Consider the following 25782-nt stretch of genomic DNA (forward strand, 5'->3'; position numbering starts at 1 on the left):
GACATACGCTATTTTTTCATGTGCTTTTTTTAAAGAGTAATTTAATCAGCCCCAAAGTCTTTAATAAGCATTACCCTTCATGTACTATAGAAAGTCACAAGCCTTTTTTGACAATGACTTGTGTTTCTCTGTGTTAATCCTTGAAGAGTAGTATGTTAAAACCTTGTTTGCAAGACAGCAATGAGATAATCTTTTAAAGCCTAGGTAGACTTGTGCTAAATTGTATCGTTATATTTTGGTGTACTGGAGATCACCTTTAAAAATAATCCTTTTGTGGTGGATATAAGACTGTATGGACCATTGATGCCTGTTCATTTCTGTAGCCTGGGTGAAAGGTCAGTGTAAGACTGAGCAGTAAGAGTTATTAACCTCCTGCAGTCATACACAGGTCATGTAGGTAAGTAACATAGGGGGATATAAATTCTTTTAACATAGACTGCGGTCTGCTGCTGCCTTCTTTGGAGTAAAATGAACAACATAAGTCAGTGAAATCTATATTATGTCAGGCCAATGTAGTGCTAGTCAGTATCCTGCTGATAAATGAAATGATTGACAGTTACATGAAAAGAAACATACCAAGAAGCACAAAGAACTTTCTCTGCCGTCCGAAACAATGTGCTGCAGTTAGAACCCATGACGGGTGAATCAGAACTCCACCACAGTGAAACTTCTTCTCATGTAGTATCAATACCTGTAGGCACAAGATGAAGCAGAGGTGCTGCTGATCAGACACAAAGGAAAACATGCAACTAGGGTTCATTGTTATCATTACTGTTATCACCACATCGATAAACAACTATCGACAGTGGGGGAACAGCCGGCGTGAAAAACTGTAACATGAAAGGTGGTACCATTATATGCACAATAGCCAGAAAGGTACAGCGGGTGACTAAGGAAGTGTCACAGACAAGAACAAGGCTGTAGCTTCAGATAAATAATATAATGGATGACGAGGTTGCCATGTTCTTGCAAATTTTATTTTCTCTGCTCCATCCATAAAATGCAAATTAATTTTTTACAGATCCCTCTACTTCCTTACTACCTATGTGGTGACTGCTAAACAAGGTCTCTTTTAGTGGACAGATCACTGTGATCATAGCGACTGCAAGCACATATCCTCTCATACTCCACAACTTATTACAGCCAAGTGATTGTAATACACATTAGTGGCCACAGTCCTATTAACATGAAAGCTACCCTATCGGGTAGGTTAAAAAAAAATCTCCCTACCCATGGTCCAATAACAGCCCCCCAACAGCCGCTCCATGCAGTCGTTATCCCCAGGGCTCCATCAATTGTCCCACAGCCAAAAGCCATGGACTGTGTGAAGCTATTTGTTAAAGCAGAGTAGCGTGAGAGCCTCAACTGCTAGATGCGCTTCAACCAGATCCTACACATAGTAGTAGCAGTAACTGCACAGTTGATAGATCAAACAACAGGAGAGCTCCTATTTATGAACACTATAGAGAGGGGTGTGCGACTGCACAGACCAATAAGAAGCCACGATCGTGAAGACTGCAACTTCTTATTGGTCCACCTGCTCACACACCCATCTGCAGCCATATTAAAGTGGTGAAAGAAAAAGATTTGCAGGTGCCATAGTACATGACAGTGGCGCACGCAGGGGGGGTTTCTGGGTCCCTCCCCCCCCCCCCCCCGCTAAAAAAGTGCTCCTACATACTGCACTGTACTACACAGCAGCAGCGGCGCTGTTAAAGAAGCGTCCGCGGCGGTGCTGTATTGTTTACAGCACCGCAGCGAACGCTTCTTTGACAGCGCCGCGGCTGCTGTATAGTACAGTGCAGCCGAAACGCGGACGCATGCACGGCAGCTCTCTAGGTTTTTTTTTTCCGGGGGTGGAGGGGAAACCCCCCTTGAAAAATTCTCCGTATGCCCCTGAATGAAATGGTGGAGCTCAGGGAAAAACTGGCTTAGTGTGCAGTTCCTGGGGTTCCACTAAGGGGAAGCACTCAGTGAACGGGAACTGACTGAGACAGTAGTAACACTGGTTTAAGCCAGCCTAGATTTGCTTCCATGCTTTATATATGAAAACTGCATTTCCTTGGTTTAGTTTAAAGAAACATGTATAATATGCTAATTACCGATCAATTTTTCGCTCAAATCTTAGGTCGGTGTTCACTCACCGGAGCGATATAACAGTATATTATCATCACCATCATTTGTTTTATAGTTGTGCATAGTGTGGAGTTTAACCAAAGACAAAATTTCTTTCAGTACAGAAATATAACATGAGACAAAAGAAAGAGGGTATTAATCCCAAAGGCTTACAGTCTAATAGGGAGTACAAGGAATAGATGAGGTACAATAGCATGTGTTAAGGAATGGCCCAGTCATATTTTAGTATATAAGGTTGATATTTTGTCATGTGGTTAGTGGGCAAGCAAAAAAAGCTGCAGCATCTGGGTATAGAATAAAAGTGCTGTACAGATAGCACTAGAGGATTATTCTGAGAATCAGTCAGTAAAATGCCACCTGAGGTTGTGATTTGCTCTTGTTGTGACACCCTCCTCTCCTGTCACAAGCTTCAGCCTATATGTGACTGTTGTCAATTCAATCTGCTATGATTCCATTATTGTAGAGATGTACTTACCTGCCAAGGACTGTCTCCTTTACGTCCTTTCTTTGCTCCCGTGAGACGAGCTGAATAGTCAGAGTTGAAGATTTTCATTTTTCCACAAGGAAACTCCACTGCAAGACATCAGTACACAGTTTGGACCAGTCACATACAGAATGGAGAAAAATATAAAATACTGGTTAAAGGCTAAAAGCACAGATAGAGGCATGAGGCACTGCAAAGCCTCAAAAAAAAGTAAACAAAGAAAAAGAGAAAAGGAGATCAATATTAATGAATTTGATCTGAAGTTTACATCTGTGATCAAAAAAGAAAAGATTGAATTTTTGGACCTGGTTTTAGACACTGCGCTATTTGATGAAAGAAAAAGGAATAATACTTTTACATTCATCAAAAAAAGTAGATAGTAACAGTTATATTGATTACAGCAGTTGTCATCTAAAAAGATGGATAAACAATATACCTATCTCCCAGTTAACAAGAGTCAGACGTAACTGTGTGGATATAGAAACTTTTGAAACACAGGCATCGACTTTAATAGATAGATTCTTAGAACGTGGATATCCAGAAAAACTTCTGGTAGATTGTTTAGAACAAGTTAGAGGATTGGATAGGACTGAACTAATACAATATAAAGAAAAGAAGGAAAATAATTCAATACATCTAATTGTCCTTTTGTTACAACCTATAATATAGCGAATCAACAGATAACGAGGAACTTACAAAAACATTGGTCAGTTTTGAAGGTGGACACGTTATTGTCTAATATGTTACCGGAAAAACCGCAAATTATTTTTAAAAAACCAAAAACATTAAGATCAATAGTAGCTCCATCACATTTGAACCAATTACCTAATAAAAATAAAAGTTGGACGATTTCCACAAAAGGCTTATACCCGTGTGGGCATTGTAAAGCCTGTAAATATGTACATAGTAATCATAAAACGTTTTCTGATTGTTTGAGCAAAAAAGTAAGAAATATTCAGTGCTTCATGAATTGTAATACCACATATGTGGTGTATCTATTAGAATGTGGATGCAGAAAAAAGTATATAGGGAAGACTAAGAGAGCTGTTAAAATAAGGGTGTTTGAACATCTGCGTAATATTAGACACAAGATTGAAAATCATAGTGTTCCAAGACACGTTCTCTCTTAGTGCTAATCCTGAAACTATACGATTCAAGGCGATAGAACATATTGAGGTGAATATAAGAGGAGGAGATCGTCTTCTAAAACTGGCCCAGAGAGAAACATATTGGATCTATACTCTGAATACATTTGTTCTTTGGGGGTTAAATGAAGGCTGCGAAGTCACACCTTTCTTATAAAAGCCTTTATTAACAAAAGCTTGTTTTATGCTGTTTTTATATTTTTATAATTATGTTTTATTATCATGTTTGTTTGTAAATTGTTATCATTCTGTATTGTTTTTATGTAATGTGTATAGTATGGAGTATGTATTCCTAAACACCGATATGTGCATATGTGAAGTAAACTGGTGTACGAATGATTATCTCGTTCACCTGTGATGTTAATTAGGATCAACCTAGAAATAGGTGAGCTTTAGAACTGAGATCCACACCTCCTGACGAAGTCCTTTGAGATGAAACGCGTAGAGGTGCTTGTGGATCGTGTATATGCTATAGCTACTTCGATTGTGATGTCCGTGTATGCAGACTAGAAGTGAGCTGTATTGTAATCTATGCCTGAAACCTTTAATCATCTGGTACGTGCTATTTTATTCCTTTGAATAAATCTTTTAACTTGGATTACACACCATGGAAGCGCCACTGTTTGTTTGATGTTTTAGGATTTGGCTATTTCCCCGTGGAGATCAGGTGATAAAAGGGAAGGACGTGCAGAGGAAATATCTGCTGGTGTTGGATTTTTGTGGAACATTTATCTACCACGAACTGGCACGATATTGAATTTTATTGTCAATATTTCTTGCTGTGCGCACTGTTTGTTGTATATTTTTCTAAAGAAAAAGAGATAACCTATTAGTCCTGACATCAATCTAAAATTAAGTTAATATATGATCTTCAGCCAAAGTAAAGGTTCATAGAAACCTTTAAAACAAAGTAAAATATAAAACACAACTGTTAAAGGTTTATCAGCATTAAAATAATTCCATCAATCACAAATATTATGAACAGACTTAGTATCAATATAATCGGACATATCTAATAAGTTTAATGAGTCTGTGATCAATTATGAATTATGCAACACTTCAGGCAAGAATGAAGGATATTGAGGAACCAACCAGGGTCACTTCAAAAATAACTTTATACACAAACACTGATTTAATTGCATCCAAAGATTTAATTAAGTTATTTTTTCACAGAGAGGATTTGCCAGTGATAGTCACATATAGTCCTGCTGGACCCCAACAAAAAACCAACACAGAGGGTGAGGCTGATTCCTCAAGGCAATTTAGGCACTATGACCGGGGGACCCATGATGCAGGTTCCCCTGTTATATGGCTATATTTATCAAGCTGCTGTTCTGAAATACATAGCCTAGTGCTGATAGCGGCCTTTCTGGCAGAACCCCACACTGCCCCCCTCCCCCCGATCTGGTATATCTGTTTTAAAAACACTGCAAACGTCCATGCTGATAATCATCATCATGAGCACGGATATTTGCACCAGACTTCCCACATTTACTGACAGTCATATCTGCAGATCTGCCTGAGCCACATTTGTGTGAACACCCCTTTCTATACTCGGGCTGCATTTGCACGCTCCTTCCCTTCCCCTTTCCGTTTCTCTAGCCTTACGGAGGGGAAGGCACTTTGTGAATTCAGCCCATTGACGCTGGGTAAACAGGAACAAGTTCTCAATCTTCATCAGGCCCTTTTTGGATATGTCTAAAATAAGGCTTTGTTACTTCTTTCTAGGTATAGACCACCACTCATAGATTAGAGATAGCAGAGATATGTGGCAGCTGCATTGTGGAGGCTTCCAAAGTTTATGGATAACAAAAATAAAGGCATTGTAAAAAGGAAGTGCTTCTACCTCTATGACTAATATAAATAAATATTTTCTTTTGTGAGACAAAAATCTTCACACACCTTGTGTTTGTTTTCTGTGGAGACACATAGGGGCTCACATAGAGGTGGATATATGCAACTTTTTTGTGTGTGATATGCATTTAAATACTGCGGATATGCACAAAAAATGTGAATGCCTAAATACACCGATATTGTGTATGTCCCCTTTTGCCACAAAAACAGCTCTGACCCTTCAAGACCACAAGACCTTTGAAGGTGTCCTGTGGTATCTGGCACCAAGATGTTAGAAGCAGGTCCTTTAAGTCCTGGAAGATGTCAGGTGGGCACTCCCTACCCATGCTACAGTTATTTCTGTCCCCTATCTCACCACTGTACTTCAATTCTATTTAAGCTTTGTCTCCCTGTACAAGTAGGAAGAAATTATACTGTCTTTCAACCAATCTCCTCTCTCATGAGTCTGCAAAATCTCAGCTACTCAATTACCTGCTCTTTATTACTCTCCATTCAACACTTTCACCCACTCCCCCACATGGCTCCCCACATCATTACTTTATACTATCCAGACATCCAGGAATACACTACATTTGCTGCAGCCTAGCTCTACACTACTTATCTGATTACACTGGACATTGCAATTAGGCAATTCCTTTAATTCCTCATTTTTGCTATTTGACTACTAGTCCCAATGCTTGCCAAAATATTTTTCTTTCTCTCTTTTCATGGCATTATCTTTAGGACTATATCATCCCTCACCCATTCTGCAACACACACCTCTGTCCACATTGCCCCTTCATTACTTCACTCACCTCTAGTGAACACTCATGAACTCTTTTGCTATTTAAATTCAATAACTTTAACAGCCTCACCCTGCCGCCAGAAACTAAAAGGACACACATCTTACAATCATCTTTCCTACCTTTCTTCCTCCCTGCTTCTATTAGCTGGTGATATATCACCTAATCCAGGTCCCCCTCACTTCTCCCACACACATATATCTGAACACTACAGAAATCTGGCAAACCTCAAACACATCACCTGTCTCCCCTCCCTTCCAAAGTCCTTTAGATGTGCCCTTTGGAATGCACGCTCTGTTTGTAACAAACTTACCTCCGTACATGATCTCTTCCTCTCATACAACCTCAACCTTCTAGCAATAACAGAAACATGGCTCACGCATTCAGACACTGCCTCTCCTGCAGCCCTTTCACATGGTGATCTCCATTTCACCCACACCCCAAGACCAGGAGGCAGACAAGGAGGGGGGGTTGGACTACTTCTCTCCCCACAGTGAACATTCACAGTTCTACCAAGTGTCCCTTCACTCACATTCACATCTTTTGAAGTACATGCTGTTAGGATTTTTAACCCATTCTCTATGTGTGTTGCTGTCATCTATCGCCCCCCTGGTCCACACCAACAATTTCTTGAACACTTCTCTGCATGGCTCCCTCACTTCTTATCTACTGATATCCCCACCATCATCATGGGTGATTTCAACATCCCTTTTTCTAATCCACGTTCCAATGCTGCTTCCAAACTACTCTCTCTAACCTCCTCACTTGACCTCTCCCAGTGGATTGAATCTGCTACTCATCAGGATGGCCACTGTCTTGATCTTGTTTTCTCTAGACTATGCTCAGTTTCTAATTTCCTTAACACTCCTTTCCCCCTCTCGGATCATCACCTTATTAGCTACGCGCTCACCCCCAGTTCTTTACCCTCCCTGGTGTCAAACTCTTACAAGCCTCCTCGTAGGAATTTCAACGCTATTGATTTTCAACAGTTTTCCACCTCTCTCCAACACCTTTTCTCCCCAATTTCTACATTCTCCTCCCCTGATCGGGCAGTACCCCATTTTCATCAAACCCTAGCAACTGCTCTGGATCAAGTGGCTCCAGCGACACTACATACTTCGCGTAGAATTCGTTGCCAACCATGGCACACTACAGTAACACGAACTCTACAAAAACTTTCTCGTAAAGCAGAATGTCACTGGCGTAAATCTTGTGCCTCTAATGATTTCATCACATATATTGATATCTACCACTCCTACAGAAATGCTTTGGACACTGCTAAACAAGCATACTACCGATCTCTCATCTATGCTCAGGCTTCTAACCCCAAATCCTCCAACTAACATCAGTGCACAGGATCTTGCTTCCTATTTCAAGGACAAAATAGATAAGATCAGGCTTGAAATGGTATCTCCCTTGACAAGCAATCTGCTCAATTCCTTTGTAGCACCCTCTGACACTCTCTCTTTATTTGATCCCACAAATGAAGAGGAAGTTTCTACTCTCTTCTCATCTTCCTACTCTACCTCCTGTCCTCTTGATCCCATTCCCTCACAAATGGGTATGTCCCTGTCTCCTGTGCTCATTCCCCCTCTAACTAAAATCTGTAATCTATCTCTTTCTACTGGCATTTTTCCATCTATATTCAAGCATGCAGTGATTACTCCCATTTTAAAAAAACAGAATTCTGACCCTAACCCTCTCATAAATTACCGCCCCATCTCTCAGCTCCCATGCCCATCCAAGCTTCTCGAGAGAATTGCCTACACACGCCTCACACACTTTCTTACAGCAAACAACTTATTGGATCCTCTTCAGTCAGGCTTTTGCTCTCAACACTCCACAGAGACTGCGCTGACCAAAGTTGTCAATGATTTGATCACAGCAAAAAATAATAACCAATACTCTCTTCTAATTCTCCTGGATCTCTCTGCTGCATTTGACACTGTTGACCACTCTCTCCTCATACAAACGCTGCAATCCCTAGGTCTTGAAGGCACTGTCCTATCCTGGTTCTCATCCTACCTATCTAATCGCTCTTTCAGTGTTAATTTCTCTGGATCCACCTCTGCTCCGCTTCCTTTATCAGTTGGAGTTCCACAAGGCTCAGTCCTAGGTCCTCTGCTATTCTCTATCTACACCACTTCTCTTGGAAAACTAATAAGCTCCTTTGGATTTCAGTATCATCTCTATGCGGATGATACACAAATTTATCTATCCTCTCCTGATCTTTCACCATCTGTGTTGTCTCGCGTTACTGACTGTCTTTCTGCCATTTCATCTTGGATGTCTTCTCACCAACTCAAACTCAATCTTTCAAAAACTGAATTAATAATATTCCCACCCAAGAACAGAAGCTTCCTGCCTGACATTTCTATTTCTGTCGATAACATGACCATAAATCCCACCCTGCAAGCTCGTTGCCTAGGTGTAATCCTTGATTCACAACTGTCGTTTATTCCCCACATCAACTCTATATCAAAATCATGTTACATACACCTAGTGTCACGGGCACTAGGAGTCTTTACCCAGGGATCACCAGGTGATAGGCTTACCAGAGCAGTATAGGTGGTAATATGGTACTCTGGTAGCAGGGTGATCACGGAACAGGAAATAGCAGATGATGAGATGCTCAGGGAAGTCTATGACTAGCAGCACTGGCAATATGGAGGTAGTAATACACGAGGAACTGTATGGACAAAGGACATGTGAAGGTAGTCAGTGGTCTGCGGTAGCAAGTTGTACCACTGCTATAGTGAGGAGGAATGTCCAACAGAAACGAGGAGGTGATGAGAGTCAGCGGTCTGCGGATAGCAAGTTGTACCGCTGTCAGAGTGAAGGAATGGAATCCAAGTGGAGGTATCCGGGGAGTCAGTGGTCTGCGTTAGCAAGTTGTACCACTGCTATGTGAGAGGATACTGGAACAGGTGAAACTGTAAACAGGAGTCAGTGGTCTGCCTTCAGCAAGTTGTACCACTGAATATATATGTGAGGAGGTGCACGGGGAGAGACTGCAACACAAGATATACACGGGCACCTTGACTTTGAACCACAGTGATATGCACAATATAAATGTATAGATGACTGAACAATACTGCCAATATAGAAAGTCTCTTGAAGTAGTCCAGCATAAGATAACACAGTCAATGATGGCAATAGACTCAGCGGATAGCACACTCCAGAGGAGAACCAACACAGTCCAGCAAGGTATGCAATACACAGCACAGTCAATGAGAAGTATGCATACCGTGGTTCAGGAGGCAGTCAGACAGGAGTGCAGAGATACCTGAACGGCAGGAGGCCGGCAGGATGCGAAGTCCCTGGATGGGTGAAGCGGTGGTCTAGTAGGTGCAGCGCACGGGTAGGTAGACCAGCAGGGAACACAGGAAAGCGTGGAGAGCGGATCAGCAGTAGATGGATGAGTAGTGCTGAGGAGTAGCAGCAGCGGGTCTCTGCGGGAACACGGAGGTAGCCAATAGCAACCAGCAGGTGCAGTAACGATGGGACACGGGAGAGCAGAGTTGAACAGGCACTGTTGATCACGGAGAATAGCGGGTAGCAATAGTGGAGGCAGACTCAAGGAAACACGGTAGCGTTGACAAGGACTGAAGACTGAAGCGCACAGAGGCAGCGGATAGGAATCAGCCAAACAGTCACGATGAAACACAGACGGGTTGCAGGTTGAAGACTGTAGTGCACGGAGGCAGCGGATAGGAATCAGCTAGCAGTCACGATGATGAAACACAGACGAGTTGCAGGTTGAAGACTGTAGTGCACGGAGGCAGCGGATAGGAATCAGCTAGCAGTCACGATGATGAAACACAGACGAGTTGCAGGTTGAAGACTGTAGTGCACGGAGGCAGCGGATAGGCATCAGCTAACAGTCCCAATAATAAATGGTAGAGTAGAAGTGGTTAGAAGACTGTAGTGCACGGAGGCAGCGGATAGGAATCAGCTCACAGTCACGATGATACAGTAGATGGTAGAAGTGGTATGGGAACCACAGTAGGAGAAGTGGTTTGAAGACTGTAGTGCACGGAGGCAGCGGATAGGAATCAGCTCACAGTCACGATGATACAGTAGATGGTAGAAGTGGTATGGGAACCACAGTAGTAGAAGTGGTTTGGAAACCACAGAGGTAGAAGTGGTTTGGAAACCACAGAATCAGCAGGGCTGAATAAACAGGAAACACAGGAACACCTTCAGAGACTCATGGGGAATGAGACTCCAAGATCAGGCAACGTGGTGTTGACCACAGGTGCTTAATATAGGGAGGTTGCCTGATCTGCCAATTAAGTTAAAGGAACATACACTGGAGGTATAGAAAGGGCTGCGCATGCGCAGTCCCTCAGGATGGAGGACGGCCACGGTTCCTAAATGTCCGGGAAGAAGCACTCACAGTCCGGTGAGTGACAGTACCCCCCCTTTTAAAGGTGGGCACAGAACGCCTGGAACCGGGCTTGTCCGGATTTTTGGAATAAAACTTCTTCAGAAGGGCAGGAGCATTAAGATCTTCAGCTTTGATCCATGAACGCTCTTCAGGACCAAAGCCCTTCCAATGAACGAGGAAACGGAGGACTCCTCGCGAAATTTTTGCATCCAATACCTCAGTAATCTCGAAATCCTCCTCCTGATGAACTTGAACTGGCTGCGGTGCTGAGGAAGGAGTCGAGAAACGGTTGATGATGAGAGGTTTGAGCAAGGACACATGGAAGGCATTGGAGATCCGAAGATTCTTAGGAAGAAGAAGTTTAACACATACTGGATTGATAACTTGAATGATCCTATATGGACCAATAAAACGAGGGGCGAATTTCATAGATGGAACCTTCAAACGAATATTTTTGGTAGATAACCAGACACGATCTCCAATTTTTAGTGGTGGAATAGCCCGCCTCTTCTTATCTGCGAAAGACTTATATTTGTTAGATGTCTTCTTTAAACAGGTTTTGACCTGAGACCAGATATTTTTGAAGGTCTGACAAGCAGTCTCCACAGCAGGAACTTGGGTGGGCGGGAGGGCAGGAAATTCCGGAAAAGACGGATGGTGACCGTAGACCACAAAGAATGGAGTTTTGGATGATGACTCATGGTACATGTTGTTATGGGCGAATTCAGCCCAAGGGAGCAATTCTACCCAGTTGTCTTGGTTGGCTGAAGAGAACATCCTAATAAAAGTCTCAAGATCTTGATTGACTCGTTCCGTTTGTCCGTTAGATTGCGGATGGTAAGACGATGAGAGTGCTAATCGTATGCCCAAGGTTTTACAAAGGGCCCGCCAGAATCTGGAAACGAATTGTACTCCTCTATCTGACACAATCTCAGACGGACATCCATGGATGCGGAAGATTTCTTTAATGAAATGTTCAGCCAGAGTAGACGAGGAAGGTAAACCGGACAGAGGGACGAAATGAGCCATCTTCGAAAATCTGTCTACCACTACCCAAATAGTATTGTGATTCTTACTTGGTGGCAAATCAGTAACGAAATCCATACTAATATGGGTCCAAGGCTTGGACGGAATGGGTAGTGGTCGCAGCAACCCTGCTGGAGTTCTGCGGGAGGATTTGAACTGAGAACATAAATCACAGGAAGCAATAAACTCTTTGACGTCTCTCCTCATTGAAGGCCACCAGTAACTACGAGAGAGAATCTCAAAGGTCTTATGTTCACCGGCGTGTCCAGAAAAACGAGAGGCATGAAACCACGAAAGGATTTTCCTCCTCAGAGTAGGAGGCACGAGGGTCTTCCCAAATGGTAGCATTTTGGTGGATGAAGCAGCCAGAGAAATACATTTGGGGTCTAGAATAGCATGGTTGGGAACCTCTTCTACATCAGAGGACGTCACAAAAGCTCGAGATAGAGCGTCAGCTTTCTTGTTCTTAGCAGCTGGTTTGAAGGTTATAATTAATTCAAAACGGGAAAAGAAAAGAGACCATCTTGCTTGACGAGGGTTCAAGCATTGAGCAGATTGCAAATATGACAAGTTCTTATGATCCGTGAAGATCGTCACCGGATGGCGAGCTCCTTCCAACAAGTATCTCCATTCCTCTAATGCAGCTTTGATGGCCAGCAACTCCTTGTCCCCGATAGTATAGTTTTTCTCTGCGGGCAGAAGACCCCGAGAGTAGAAGGCACAAGGATGTAATTTTTGTTGCTCCGAGCGTTGGGAGAGAATAGCTCCTAAGCCCACATTAGAGGCATCTACTTCTAGGAAGAAGGGGAGTGTCACATCAGGTTGTCGCAGAATGGGAGCAGACGAGAAGGACTCTTTGAGGATTTGAAAGGCTTGGAGAGCCTCAGATGACCATTGCTTAGTATTAGCCCCTTTCCGAGTTAAGGCCACAATGGGAGATGCAATGGATGAGAAGTCTTGAATGAAGCGTCTATAGTAATTGGCAAAACCTAAAAAACGCTGGATGGCACGAAGAGTAGTTGGCTGAGGCCAATGTAGTACAGCATTTACTTTGTCTGGATCCATCTTCAGGCCAACTCCGGAAACTATATACCCCAAGAATGGAATCTGGGGTAACTCGAATGAACATTTTTCCAATTTACAGAACAACGAGTTTTTCCGTAGTCTGGAGAGGACCTCTGCCACATGTTGGTGATGAGAAGGCAGGTCCTGTGAGAAGATCAATATGTCGTCCAGGTAGACAACGACACATACATATAATAAGTCCCGAAAGATCTCATTGATGAAACCCTGGAAAACCGCGGGGGCATTACACAGCCCGAAGGGCATTACTAAATATTCGTAATGCCCATCTCTGGTGTTAAACGCGGTCTTCCATTCGTCACCGGAACGGATTCTAATTAAATTGTAGGCACCACGAAGATCCAACTTAGTAAATATCCGAGCTCCCTTGATGCGATCAAATAGCTCAGTGATCAGCGGAATGGGATACCGATTCTTGATAGTAATGGCGTTGAGTCCACGAAAATCTATACAAGGGCGTAATGATCCATCCTTCTTTTTGACGAAGAAGAACCCAGCTCCAGCGGGAGAGATGGAAGGTCGAATGAACCCACGCTGGAGATTCTCCTGTATGTACTCAGATGTGGCTTGAGTTTCAGGTAACGAGAGAGGATAGACCCGACCCCTGGGAGGAGTCTTGCCAGGTAGAAGGTCGATCGGACAATCCCAAGAACGATGAGGAGGAAGACGTTCAGACTGAGCTTTATCAAACACATCGGCAAATGAAGCATACTGAGGAGGGAGTCCCGGGGAGGAAGATGAGATGGAAGATTGCTGTACTTTAAGAGGAATAACTTGAGAGAGACAACGATGGTGACATTCAGGCCCCCAAGACGTAACTTGAGGGGTGCGCCAGTCAATCTGGGGAGAGTGACATTGAAGCCATGGAAGGCCTAAGACAATCGGACTTGTCGTAACAGGAAGAATTAAAAACGAAATTTCTTCATGGTGTAGTACACCAATCTGAAGGGTTACTGGAGACGTACTCTGGGTGATGAGACCATTGATGAGACGTGATCCATCTATAGCCGTCACAGTAATGGGTGTTTTTAAAGTGATCACTGGTAGGGACCATTGATTCACTAGTGATTTAGAAATGAAATTTCCTGCTGCTCCGGAATCAATCAATGCCTGTGACTCAAAGGATTTGGTAGCAAAGGAAATCGTAACATCGAAAGCGCAGACTTTAGATTTCATAGACAATGGAGAGGACTCCAGGGACCCTAACTTCACCTCTCCAGAACTAGTTAGGGCCTGGCATTTCCCGATTTCTTAGGGCAAGAACTGAGCATATGTGTGGAATCAGCACAATAGATACAGAGTCTATTCTTTACTCTTCGTTTCCTCTCTTCTAAAGATAATTTGGAACGTCCTATCTCCATGGGAATCACAGAAGGTGAAACTGGACGAAATTGAGGGTTTAAACGAAGAGGTGCTTTAGCAGAAGTTGTTTTCTCAGATTCTCTTTCACGAAATCTCATGTCTACACGATGGCAAAGAGAGATCAAATCTTCTAGTGACGAAGGAAGCTCTTGGGTAGTCAGTGCATCTTTAATTTTATCGGAGAGCCCCTGCCAGAAGGCGGCAACTAATGCTTCAGTGTTCCACTGAAGTTCAGAGGCTAAGATCCTAAATTGAATGACATACTGTCCTACTGTATGGGAGCCTTGTCGCAAACGAAGAATGCTGGAAGCAGCGGAGGTCACACGACCTGGTTCATCGAACACACTTCGGAACGTGGAAATGAATTTGGCACTATCTTGTAGAATTGGATCGTTTCTTTCCCACAGAGGGGAGGCCCAAGCCAGGGCTTGTCCAGAAAACAATGAGATAAGATAGGCCACTCTGGAACGATGGGTAGAAAAATTTTGAGGTTGGAGTTCAAAATGGACTGAACATTGGTTAAGGAAACCTCTACAAGTTTTGGGGTCCCCGTCATATTTTGACGGAGTAGGCAGGTGAAGCGTAGGAGCTGTAGACACCTGGGATGGCACTGGGGAAACGGAGGAAAGCACAGGAGCTTCAATACTAGCTGTAACAGTCTGTCCAGATGTTCCTTGGGAGGTTAACGATTGGTAACATTGAAGTAACAGCTGTTGGCGAGCATCCTGTTGCTCCACACGGCTGACCAGATGCTGCAGCATCTCTTTAGCAGTAGGTTCCGTATCTGGGTCTGTCATGGCCTGATCTTACTGTCACGGGCACTAGGAGTCTTTACCCAGGGATCACCAGGTGATAGGCTTACCAGAGCAGTATAGGTGGTAATATGGTACTCTGGTAGCAGGGTGATCACGGAACAGGAAATAGCAGATGATGAGATGCTCAGGGAAGTCTATGACTAGCAGCACTGGCAATATGGAGGTAGTAATACACGAGGAACTGTATGGACAAAGGACATGTGAAGGTAGTCAGTGGTCTGCGGTAGCAAGTTGTACCACTGCTATAGTGAGGAGGAATGTCCAACAGAAACGAGGAGGTGATGAGAGTCAGCGGTCTGCGGATAGCAAGTTGTACCGCTGTCAGAGTGAAGGAATGGAATCCAAGTGGAGGTATCCGGGGAGTCAGTGGTCTGCGTTAGCAAGTTGTACCACTGCTATGTGAGAGGATACTGGAACAGGTGAAACTGTAAACAGGAGTCAGTGGTCTGCCTTCAGCAAGTTGTACCACTGAATATATATGTGAGGAGGTGCACGGGGAGAGACTGCAACACAAGATATACACGGGCACCTTGACTTTGAACCACAGTGATATGCACAATATAAATGTATAGATGACTGAACAATACTGCCAATATAGAAAGTCTCTTGAAGTAGTCCAGCATAAGATAACACAGTCAATGATGGCAATAGACTCAGCGGATAGCACACTCCAGAGGAGAACCAACACAGTCCAGCAAGGTATGCAATACACAGCACAGTCAATGAGAAGTATGCATACCGTGGTTCAGGAGGCAGTCAGACAGGAGTGCAGAGATACCTGAACGGCAGGAGGCCGGCAGGATGCGAAGTCCCTGGATGGGTGAAGCGGTGGTCTAGTAGGTGCAGCGCACGGGTAGGTAGACCAGCAGGGAACACAGGAAAGCGTGGAGAGCGGATCAGCAGTAGATGGATGAGTAGTGCTGAGGAGTAGCAGCAGCGGGTCTCTGCGGGAACACGGAGGTAGCCAATAGCAACCAGCAGGTGCAGTAACGATGGGACACGGGAGAGCAGAGTTGAACAGGCACTGTTGATCACGGAGAATAGCGGGTAGCAATAGTGGAGGCAGACTCAAGGAAACACGGTAGCGTTGACAAGGACTGAAGACTGAAGCGCACAGAGGCAGCGGATAGGAATCAGCCAAACAGTCACGATGAAACACAGACGGGTTGCAGGTTGAAGACTGTAGTGCACGGAGGCAGCGGATAGGAATCAGCTAGCAGTCACGATGATGAAACACAGACGAGTTGCAGGTTGAAGACTGTAGTGCACGGAGGCAGCGGATAGGAATCAGCTAGCAGTCACGATGATGAAACACAGACGAGTTGCAGGTTGAAGACTGTAGTGCACGGAGGCAGCGGATAGGCATCAGCTAACAGTCCCAATAATAAATGGTAGAGTAGAAGTGGTTAGAAGACTGTAGTGCACGGAGGCAGCGGATAGGAATCAGCTCACAGTCACGATGATACAGTAGATGGTAGAAGTGGTATGGGAACCACAGTAGGAGAAGTGGTTTGAAGACTGTAGTGCACGGAGGCAGCGGATAGGAATCAGCTCACAGTCACGATGATACAGTAGATGGTAGAAGTGGTATGGGAACCACAGTAGTAGAAGTGGTTTGGAAACCACAGAGGTAGAAGTGGTTTGGAAACCACAGAATCAGCAGGGCTGAATAAACAGGAAACACAGGAACACCTTCAGAGACTCATGGGGAATGAGACTCCAAGATCAGGCAACGTGGTGTTGACCACAGGTGCTTAATATAGGGAGGTTGCCTGATCTGCCAATTAAGTTAAAGGAACATACACTGGAGGTATAGAAAGGGCTGCGCATGCGCAGTCCCTCAGGATGGAGGACGGCCACGGTTCCTAAATGTCCGGGAAGAAGCACTCACAGTCCGGTGAGTGACACCTAGAGAACATTTCCAGAATACGCACATATCTGACACAAGACACCGCAAAAACATTAATTCATGCACTCATCATCTCCCGCATCGACTATTGCAATTCCCTCCTTACTGGTCTTCCCAAAGTCAGACTTGAACCCCTACAATCTATTTTGCACGCAGCGGCTAGACTGATTTTACTTACAAACCGTTATTCCTCTGCTGAGCCACTCTGTCAGTCTCTACATTGGCTGACTGTATTTCAACGAATCCAATATAAAATTCTTCTACTAACATACAAGGCCATCAACAAAATTGCACTGACATAAATTTCCTCACTTGTCTCGAAATATCTCCCTACTCGACACCTCCGTTCTGCACAAGAGCTACGTCTCTCCTCCACTCTCATCACATCCTCCCATTCTCGGTTACAGGATTTTTTCCGGGCTGCACCTACTTTGTGGAATTCCCTCCCTCGCACAGTAAGACTTTCCTCTAGTCTTCAAACCTTCAAGCGTTCACTGAAAACCCACCTCTTCAGACAAGGTTATGATATTCCTCAACCATCATCTTAATTTCCCTAGATTACCCTATTGCCATCCTCTACACTGCTAACGCAAGACAACAACCTTCTGACCAACATTGCAACACACACAGCCCACTCAGTACTTTTACCTTTGCAGTCTGGCTGGTCCATTGTGCAATATGATGTAGCACATGCCCTTGTGTTTCCAACTTCCATTGTCCTATAGATTGTAAGCTTTCGAGCAGGGTTCTCTTACCTCTCTGTCTGTATGTATTACCCAGTATTGTCTTATTAATGTTTGTTCCCAATTGTAAAGCGCTACGGAATTTGCTGGCGCTATATAAATAAATGTTGATGATGATAATGATGGGGCCTCCATGGCTCTGACTTGTGTTTCCAGCACAACCCACAGATGCTCGATCGGATTGAGATCTGGAGACCAAGACAACACCTTGAACTATTTGTCATGTTCCTCAAACCATTCCTGAACATTTATTGCAGTATAACAGGGTGCATTATCCTGCTGTAAGAGGGCATCAGGGAATACTGTTGTCATAGAGGGTCTGTACTTGGTCTGCACCAAAGTTTAGATAGGTGGTACGTGTCATAGTAACATCCACATGAATGCCAGGACCCAAGGTTTCCCAGCAGAACATTGCCCAGAGCATCACAATGCCTCCGTTGGCCTGCCTTCTTCCCATAGTGCATCCTGGTGCTATCTCTGGCCCAGTCATCTAGCCATCACAATTTGGCTCTTGTCACCTAGATCCTTACACTTGCCCATTTTTCCTGCTTCCAACACATCAACTTCAAGACCTGACTGTTCACTTGCTGCCTAATATATCCTAGCCTTGACATGCACGATTGTAATAAAATAATTACTGTTATACACTTTACTTGTACATATGGCGTCGTTATTTGTGTATAGTTGACTTGTGTCTCCTTACACCACGAGCGACTGTACTGGGGCGGGCAAACAAGGATGAGTGCAGTATGGGCAGGCGCGGGTTGGCAAATTTCAGCCCGGGGGGCGCACAGGCAGCCACATTACATGACACGCGATCATCAATGACGCGGCCGCATCGCGTGTCATGTGATGTGGCCGCCGGTAATAATCAGGCAATATTGCATCCAGGGGGGGGTGGGGGGCTGGTCGGCCAGCCCTAACAGCGGTTAAATTGAGCGGCCCGGGGGGCTGATTCCCTCCTGCCCCCCGGCCCAGCCCACCCCTGAGTACAGGTGTGTTCACGTAATTACGGCACGTTTATATATGGACACATCCGAAGATATGTTTTCAAGGAGGCGTATGTCTAGCGGATGCTAGATGTCTGGTTCAGCAATATCTGATAATGACTATGAGCAGCATTACCTAACCACTTCTAATTGGCATACAGACCCCTCCAGCTGCCAGTAGTTAAATCATTTACGGCAAAAAAATGTTATCAGCTGTGGCCATCTATTCGCAATACTTACTTGACATTTCTATTTGAAATCTGATCTGATGCAGTTATAGGTGTAGAAATATAAGTCATTTTCTTAGAGGGGGTTTGGAGAGAAATACTTGTTTTGGAGGGGGGTTAGAGAGGCATACTTGTTTTGGAGGGGGGTTAGAGAGACATACTTGTTTTGGAGGGGGGTTAGAGAGGCATACTTGTTTTGGAGGGGGGTTAGAGAGGCATACTTGTTTTGGAGGGGGGTTAGAGAGACATACTTGTTTTGGAGGGGGGTTAGAGAGGCATACTTGTTTTGGAGGGGGGTTAGAGAGGCATACTTGTTTTGGAGGGGGGTTAGAGAGGCATACTTGATTTAGAGGGGGGTTAGAGGGGCATTTTTTTATTTTACTAGGACCTTAAAGAGTTACAGGAGACTCCAACAAGTCTTCCATATTTCAACAAATATAAGTTTTATGCTGGATCTAATTGTAAAAAGTAGAGCAATTAGCAATAGATCCATTTCAGTATTAATTAATAGGAGGCCTGATTCAGATTTCTTGTGCAGCTACCTGGGCCTCTCCCCTTTGATGGGAGTCCAGTTAAACTGCCTTTTAAGTGCAAGGTGCATTCAGTTTGTTTGCTTAGAGGGGACTATGACTTTGTTGGTGCCGTACACAATTCTGTCTGTCTCTCTGTACGATGCTCACTCCTTCATTTCACTGGGCCTCCCTGGACTCATGTTTAAAATGTGCTATACTGTGAATCCATAATGCAGTGCTATGTGCAAGCCAAGTATTAGTGTACACCAAGAGAGCACAGGAAAGTCCAAGGAAGACCGTACCCGGAGGAATGAGCATCTAACAGCCAGACAGCCATGTGTTCGGTGGTATATTCAGTAATCGCTTCAATACTTGAACCAGAAACATTTATTTACAAAAGGATTTAACATGCATAGATATAAAAGTGCAACAATATGAAAAAGACAGAACAGACTGCAGAATACACACATGCAAAAAATTATAACAGAAATTACCAACTCATAATGTTATAATTATATATCTAATATATAAATGCTTAGTGGCATCTGTCTGTCTGTGTGTGTGTGTGTGGAAAAAAAACAAACAAGTTGCAGCGCCACCTGCTGGGCAGAGTTATACACTGACCTACTAAATTCTTAGTGTGTGTGGGGAAAAAAATTCAAAAAGGGCTGAAATTTGGTAGGGCTCAAACTCATTTTCGTGAGGTAATTTTACCTCATGAACACACATGTGTAGAGGCGTGCGTTAGTGTGTGTGTGTGTGTGTGTGTGTGGAAAAAGAGGATTTATGTACTTACGTTAAATCCGTTTCTCTGATTCCGTCTGGGGGACACTGCTTACCATGGGTTGTGGAGGGAGCTTGGGGGAGTTGGCACCTAACTAGTTAAGTTTTAGTACTGCCGACAGACCCCTCCCCTCTACAATCCCCCTGGACTCTTCAGTTTATTAAAAATCCCTAGGAGTAAGGCCAGTCAAACAAGAGCACACAGAAGAACAGAAGAAGGGAGGGATCGCAGTGTCCCCCAGACGGAATCAGAGAAACGGATTTAACGTAAGTACATAAATCCTCTTTTCTCTTTCATCCAGTCTGGGGGACACTGCTTACCATGGGGACGTTCTAAAGCAGCCCCTTAAGGGTGGGACTACTCTGAAAATCCCGCTCGCAAAGCATTACGAGCGAAATCTGCATCCGTAGATGCAAATACATTAAATTGGTAAAATTTTGTAAACGTGTGGACAGAGGACCAGGTGGCTGCTCTGCAAAGCTGGTCCACAGAAGCCCCATTTCTCGCTGCCCACGACGCCCCTACCGATCTGGTGGAATGGGCCGTAAGTCTCTCTGGCACAGGACGGTTAGCCTTTATGTAAGCATGTCTAATCGTTGCCGTAATCCATCTAGCGATGGACTGTTTTGAGGCTGGCCAGCCTCTCTTATTAGCATCATAGAGGACAAACAAAGAATCTGTACGTCTAATTTGTGAAGTTCTTTTTACATAGATGCGCAGAGCCCTAACCACATCCAACTTTTCCATAGTCTGGAGATCAGATTGGGAAGAGGATGAAAAGGCCGGGACTACAATGTCTTGGTTAAGGTGAAAAGCCGAAACTACCTTCGGAACGAAGGAAGGAAGGGTTCTTAGGACCGCTCTGTCCTCGTGGAAAATCAAATATGGTTCCCGACAGGACAAGGCTCCTAATTCCGAAACTCTTCGAGCAGAGGACCTTCCAGGTCAACCACTTTAATTCTGACACACGCAAGGGCTCAAAAGGAGGCCCTTTAAGCATTTCCAGTACCAGATTGAGATCCCATGGTGCTGTCGGCGGAACATAGGGAGGCTGAATATGCAGTACTCCCTGGAGAAAAGTCCTGATATCCGGTAAGTCGGCTAATTTCTTATGGAAAAAACCCAAAAGTGCCGATACCTGGACCTTTAGGGAACCTAACCTGAGACCTGCCTCCAGGCCATCCTGAAGGAACGCTAACAAGCGAGTGAGGCGAAAGGAGGATGAGTGGCAAGTCCTACTTTCGCAACATCTAATATAAGCTCTCCAAATCCTGTGATAGATGCGAGCTGAAACTGGTTTTCTGGCTCGCATGAGGGTGTTCACCACATCTGGAGAGAAACCTCTAGCTCTCCAGAGGCTGGCTTCAACAGCCATGCCGTTAAACTGAGCTGAGGTAAATTCTGGTGTAGGAATGGACCCTGAAGGAGAAGGACGTCTCGAGATGGAAGACGGAACCCTGCTCCTTCTGCCATGGAGATTATTTCCGCGTACCAGACTCGGCGCGGCCATGAGGGAGCTACTAGAATTACTGGTAGACCCCCCTGCCTGACCTGTCTGAGGATGCGAGGAAGCATGGAGATAGGAGGAAATAGGTACCCCATCCTGAACTCCCATGGCATGGTCATGACGTCTATTGCCACGGCTAAGGGGTCTCTTGACCTTGCACAAAACCTGGGAACCTTCTTCTTGTGTCTGGAGGCCATGAGATCTATGTCCGGAAGGCCCCACCTCTGAACCAGGGACTGAAACACTTCCGGATGCAGAGACCACTCCCCCGGCATCATCTGGTTGCGACTGAGATAGTCTGCTTCCCAGTTGCTTATTCCTGGAATGAATACAGCCGATATTGCCGGAACATGAAGTTCTGCCCAAGACAAAATCTGGGCTGCAATTTTCATTGCTGCTGCACTCCTGGTTCCTCCCTGTCTGTTGACATATGCTACAGCCGTAGCATTGTCGGATTGAATTCTGACAGGGTGGCCATGGAGGAGGGATTGTCCTCCTTTGAGGGCTAGGAGAATAGCCTTCAGTTCCAACACATTTATGGATAGGGATGATTCCTGAACCGACCAAAGGCCTTGAAGCCGGAGGTGAAGGATTACCGCCCCCCAACCTTTCAGGCTGGCGTCTGTCGTTGCTATGACCCACGCCCCCGGAGAGAAGGATCTGCCCACTGTTAAGTGATCCTGAATCAGCCACCACTGGAGGGATTCCCTGGACCTCGGGGATAGAGAGATCTTCTGTAGGTCCAGACGTAGGTGGGATCCTGACCACACTGTTAACAGATCCCACTGAAAACAGCGAGAGCGGGCTCGAGCAAAGGGAATGGTCTCGAAGGAGGCCACCATCTTTCCCAGCAACTGCATGCACAAATGGATTGAGGGTCTGGGAGAGGACAAGACCTGGGAGGTTATACTCTGAATTGAGGTGGCCTTTTCGACAGGCAGGAACACCTTTTGTTGGCTGGTGTCCATGATGAGGCCCAAGAAAACCATGCGCTGACACGGGACCATCTGAGATTTCTTCAAGTTGATGAGCCATCCGTGGCTCCTGAGAATCGCCAAGGCAAGGGATAAGTGATAACGCAAACAACTCTCTGAGGAGGACTTGAAGAGCAGGTTGTCCAGATAAGGCACGACCTGAATGCCCAGAAGGTGCAGACGAGCTGCCATAACCGACATGACTTTTGTGAAAACCCTCGGTGCTGTGGAGAGGCCGAAGGGGAGGGCCCGGAACTGATAATGGGAGGGTCCTACAGTGAATCTGAGGAGGGACTGATGGCCCTTCCAAATGGGAATGTGGAGGTATGCATCTTTTATGTCTATGGAAGCCATAAATTGATCCTTCTCCAAACCGTTTATGACCGACCTCAGAGATTCCATCCGAAATCTGTCTACCCTTAGGTGTACATTGAGTGACTTTAGGTTTAAAATGGGTCGGAAGGAGCCGTCCGGCTTCTTCACAAGGAACAGGTTTGAATAAAAACCTTGTGTCTTTTGGAAATCTGGAACCCTGCAGATAACCTTCTGAGAGAGAAGAGAAGCGACACAATCCTGTATTGCTTGTCTTCTGGATGGATCTCGGGGTAGGGGGGTTACGAAGAACCGATGGGGTCTGGGACCCAGCAGGTCTATCCTGTATCCCCCTGATATAATCCCTCGAATCCAGGGGTCCTGGGAGGACTATGTCCACTGTTGAAGAAAAAGAGACAGACGACCTCCCACTGGGGTTTCCCCCTGGGGAACCAAGTGGTCGTCAGGACGCAGGCTTCTCCTGAGTCCTGGAGGCCTGGCGCCTGGCCGAAAAAGAGGATCTTCCTCTAGAGGAGGAGCCTCGGGCATTTGGCTGTTTACCCCTAAACGACTGTCCTCTGGACAAGGAGGATCCTCGAAAGGGCTGACGGAAGGAGCTGAATCGGGGTTTTTTGCTTCTACCTGGGAAAACCGGCAAGGAAGTACTCTTGCCCCCCGTAGCCTGGGATATTAAGGTATCTAATTCCGGTCCAAACAAACCTGCTGCTGAAAAAGGAATGATTTCAACAGATTTTTTTGATTCTGCATCTCCTTCCCAGGATTTCAGCCATAGAGTTCTTCTAGCTGAAACGGATGCAGCCTGTATAGAGGAGGAGACAGCCGCTGAATTTTGAGCCGCCTCATAAATGTACCCCGATGCCTCTTTTAAGTGTAAGGCCAAGGGGAGTAATTCAGAACCCTGTAAGGCCTCTGCCAGCTGGTCAGCCCATACTTCCATGGCTCTAGCCACCCAAGCTGAAGCGAATGAGGGTCTAAAGGACGAACCTGCAGCCGCAAAGATAGACTTCAGTTGGGATTCAACCTTCCGGTCATTGGCATCCGGAAGGGACGCTGAACCAGGAGCTGGAAGTAAGGTGTGTTTTGCTAAACGTGCAATAGGCACATCTACTTTTGGGATACTTTCTGTCACGAGCCGCGGCGGTACTCACAGCCGCCGCGGCTCGCTTCTCATGCGCCCCAGCGTCCCGGCCGTCACCTTGACGACCGGGACGTCATTTCCTCTTCCTGTCCGGCCGTTACCAGGGCAATGGCCAGACGCTAGTACACTAGCGCTGCGTCCCGGCGGTGCTGGTAGCCGGGCGCATGCGCATAGCAGGCAGCCTGTGGGCTGATTAGGCTTATTAACAGGCATTAGCCTGCAACTGTGTAGGTCAGGGGCAAGCCCTGATTGGCCCTGCTGGATACTAGTAAATTAGCCTGCAGGAGTGTGTTCAACTGCTGATTGGTCTGTGTCTGTACTTAAGGCAATGAGGTCTGCTGCCTCATTGCCGGTTATAGCTTCTGTGCTCCAGTCTGCTGACCTGCTTGTTCCAGTCCCTGTATCCTGTATCTACGTTTGACTTCCCGTGTATGACCCTTGGCTTCGTATTGGACTTCGCTTGTGTTTCCTGTGACCCTGATCCTTGGCTTGTTTACCCGTTCTGCTACTTTGCCTGTGACCTCTGACCTCAGCTTGTTCATCATTACTGTTACCTGCTGCCGGCCTTTGACCTCTGCGTGGACCTGACTCTTCTTGCCTGGGTTCTCCCCAGCCGGTACACACTTCACGACCCTCTGTCAGTCTTCGGCCCAGTCTGTCCCCACCATCAGGGGCTCCAGTGAACACCTGACTGGCAGAGTAGACTCCGGGTTGTGTTGTGCCGGCTGGAGGGGTTCCTAACATTATAACCGGCCCACTCACGGAGACAAGATTAGGATGGATGCAAGTGGATCCACACCGTCTCCGGCACAAACCCTAGCAGGCCATGTTGAGTCTTTGTATCAGATGATGCAGGGATTGGCTGAGCGTATGTCTGTTCAAGAAGAAGCCACAAAAGCTTCACAATCTCCTCCAGATCCCATCTGTGAGCCCAAAATGAATTTACCGGATCGGTTCTCCGGAAATAGAACCTTGTTTCGGAACTTCAGGGAGAGCTGCAAGCTCTATTTTCGGATGAGACCCCGCTCCTCCGGTTCAGAGCAGCAACGAGTTGGGATTATTATTTCCCTTCTACAGGGTGACCCCCAGTCCTGGGCGTTTTCTTTGCCACAGACCAGTCCGGCCATGCAGTCCGTAGACTCCTTCTTTGAGGCATTGGGTTTACTGTATGATGACCCGGATCGAGTGGCCTCCGCGGAAGCTCACCTACGGTCCTTGAAACAAGGCAGACGGTCGGCAGAAGAATACTGCGCGGAATTCCGTAGATGGTCACCTGACAGTGGATGGAATGACCCTGCCTTACGTAGTCAGTTCCGTGTCGGCCTATCTGAACAGATTAAAGATTCACTGGTGCAATACCCGTCTCCTAGCTCTCTGGAGGATCTGATGCACCTCTCCATTAAAATTGACAGGAGATATAAAGAGCGGAAAACTGAAAAGGAAACGTCATCACCTCCATCCGCCTTCGTTCCTATCTCCCAGGATGGTGAGGAACCAATGCAATTGGGAGCATACCGTCTTTCCTCTGAGGAGAGAGACAGGAGACGGTCACAAGGCTTATGTTTATATTGTGGCGCAAGAGGCCACTT

General features: G+C 45.6%; 1 protein-coding gene across 1 annotated transcript in view; it reads right to left on the reverse strand.

Annotated features, from left to right (window-relative positions):
* LOC142143144 (vitamin K-dependent protein C-like) overlaps window positions 1-25782 on the reverse strand; it is a 41817-nt gene that overhangs the window by 1685 nt on the left and 14350 nt on the right. Inside the window, exons 7-8 of the mRNA XM_075200856.1 lie at window positions 2612-2709; window positions 577-691 (exon numbers count right to left, since the gene is read on the reverse strand). Coding sequence (XP_075056957.1) covers window positions 577-691; window positions 2612-2709 — 213 coding nt within the window. The remainder of the gene's footprint in view (window positions 1-576; window positions 692-2611; window positions 2710-25782) is intronic.

This window comes from Mixophyes fleayi, chromosome 3 (genome assembly GCF_038048845.1).
Source record: "Mixophyes fleayi isolate aMixFle1 chromosome 3, aMixFle1.hap1, whole genome shotgun sequence".
Lineage (NCBI taxonomy): Eukaryota > Metazoa > Chordata > Amphibia > Anura > Limnodynastidae > Mixophyes > Mixophyes fleayi.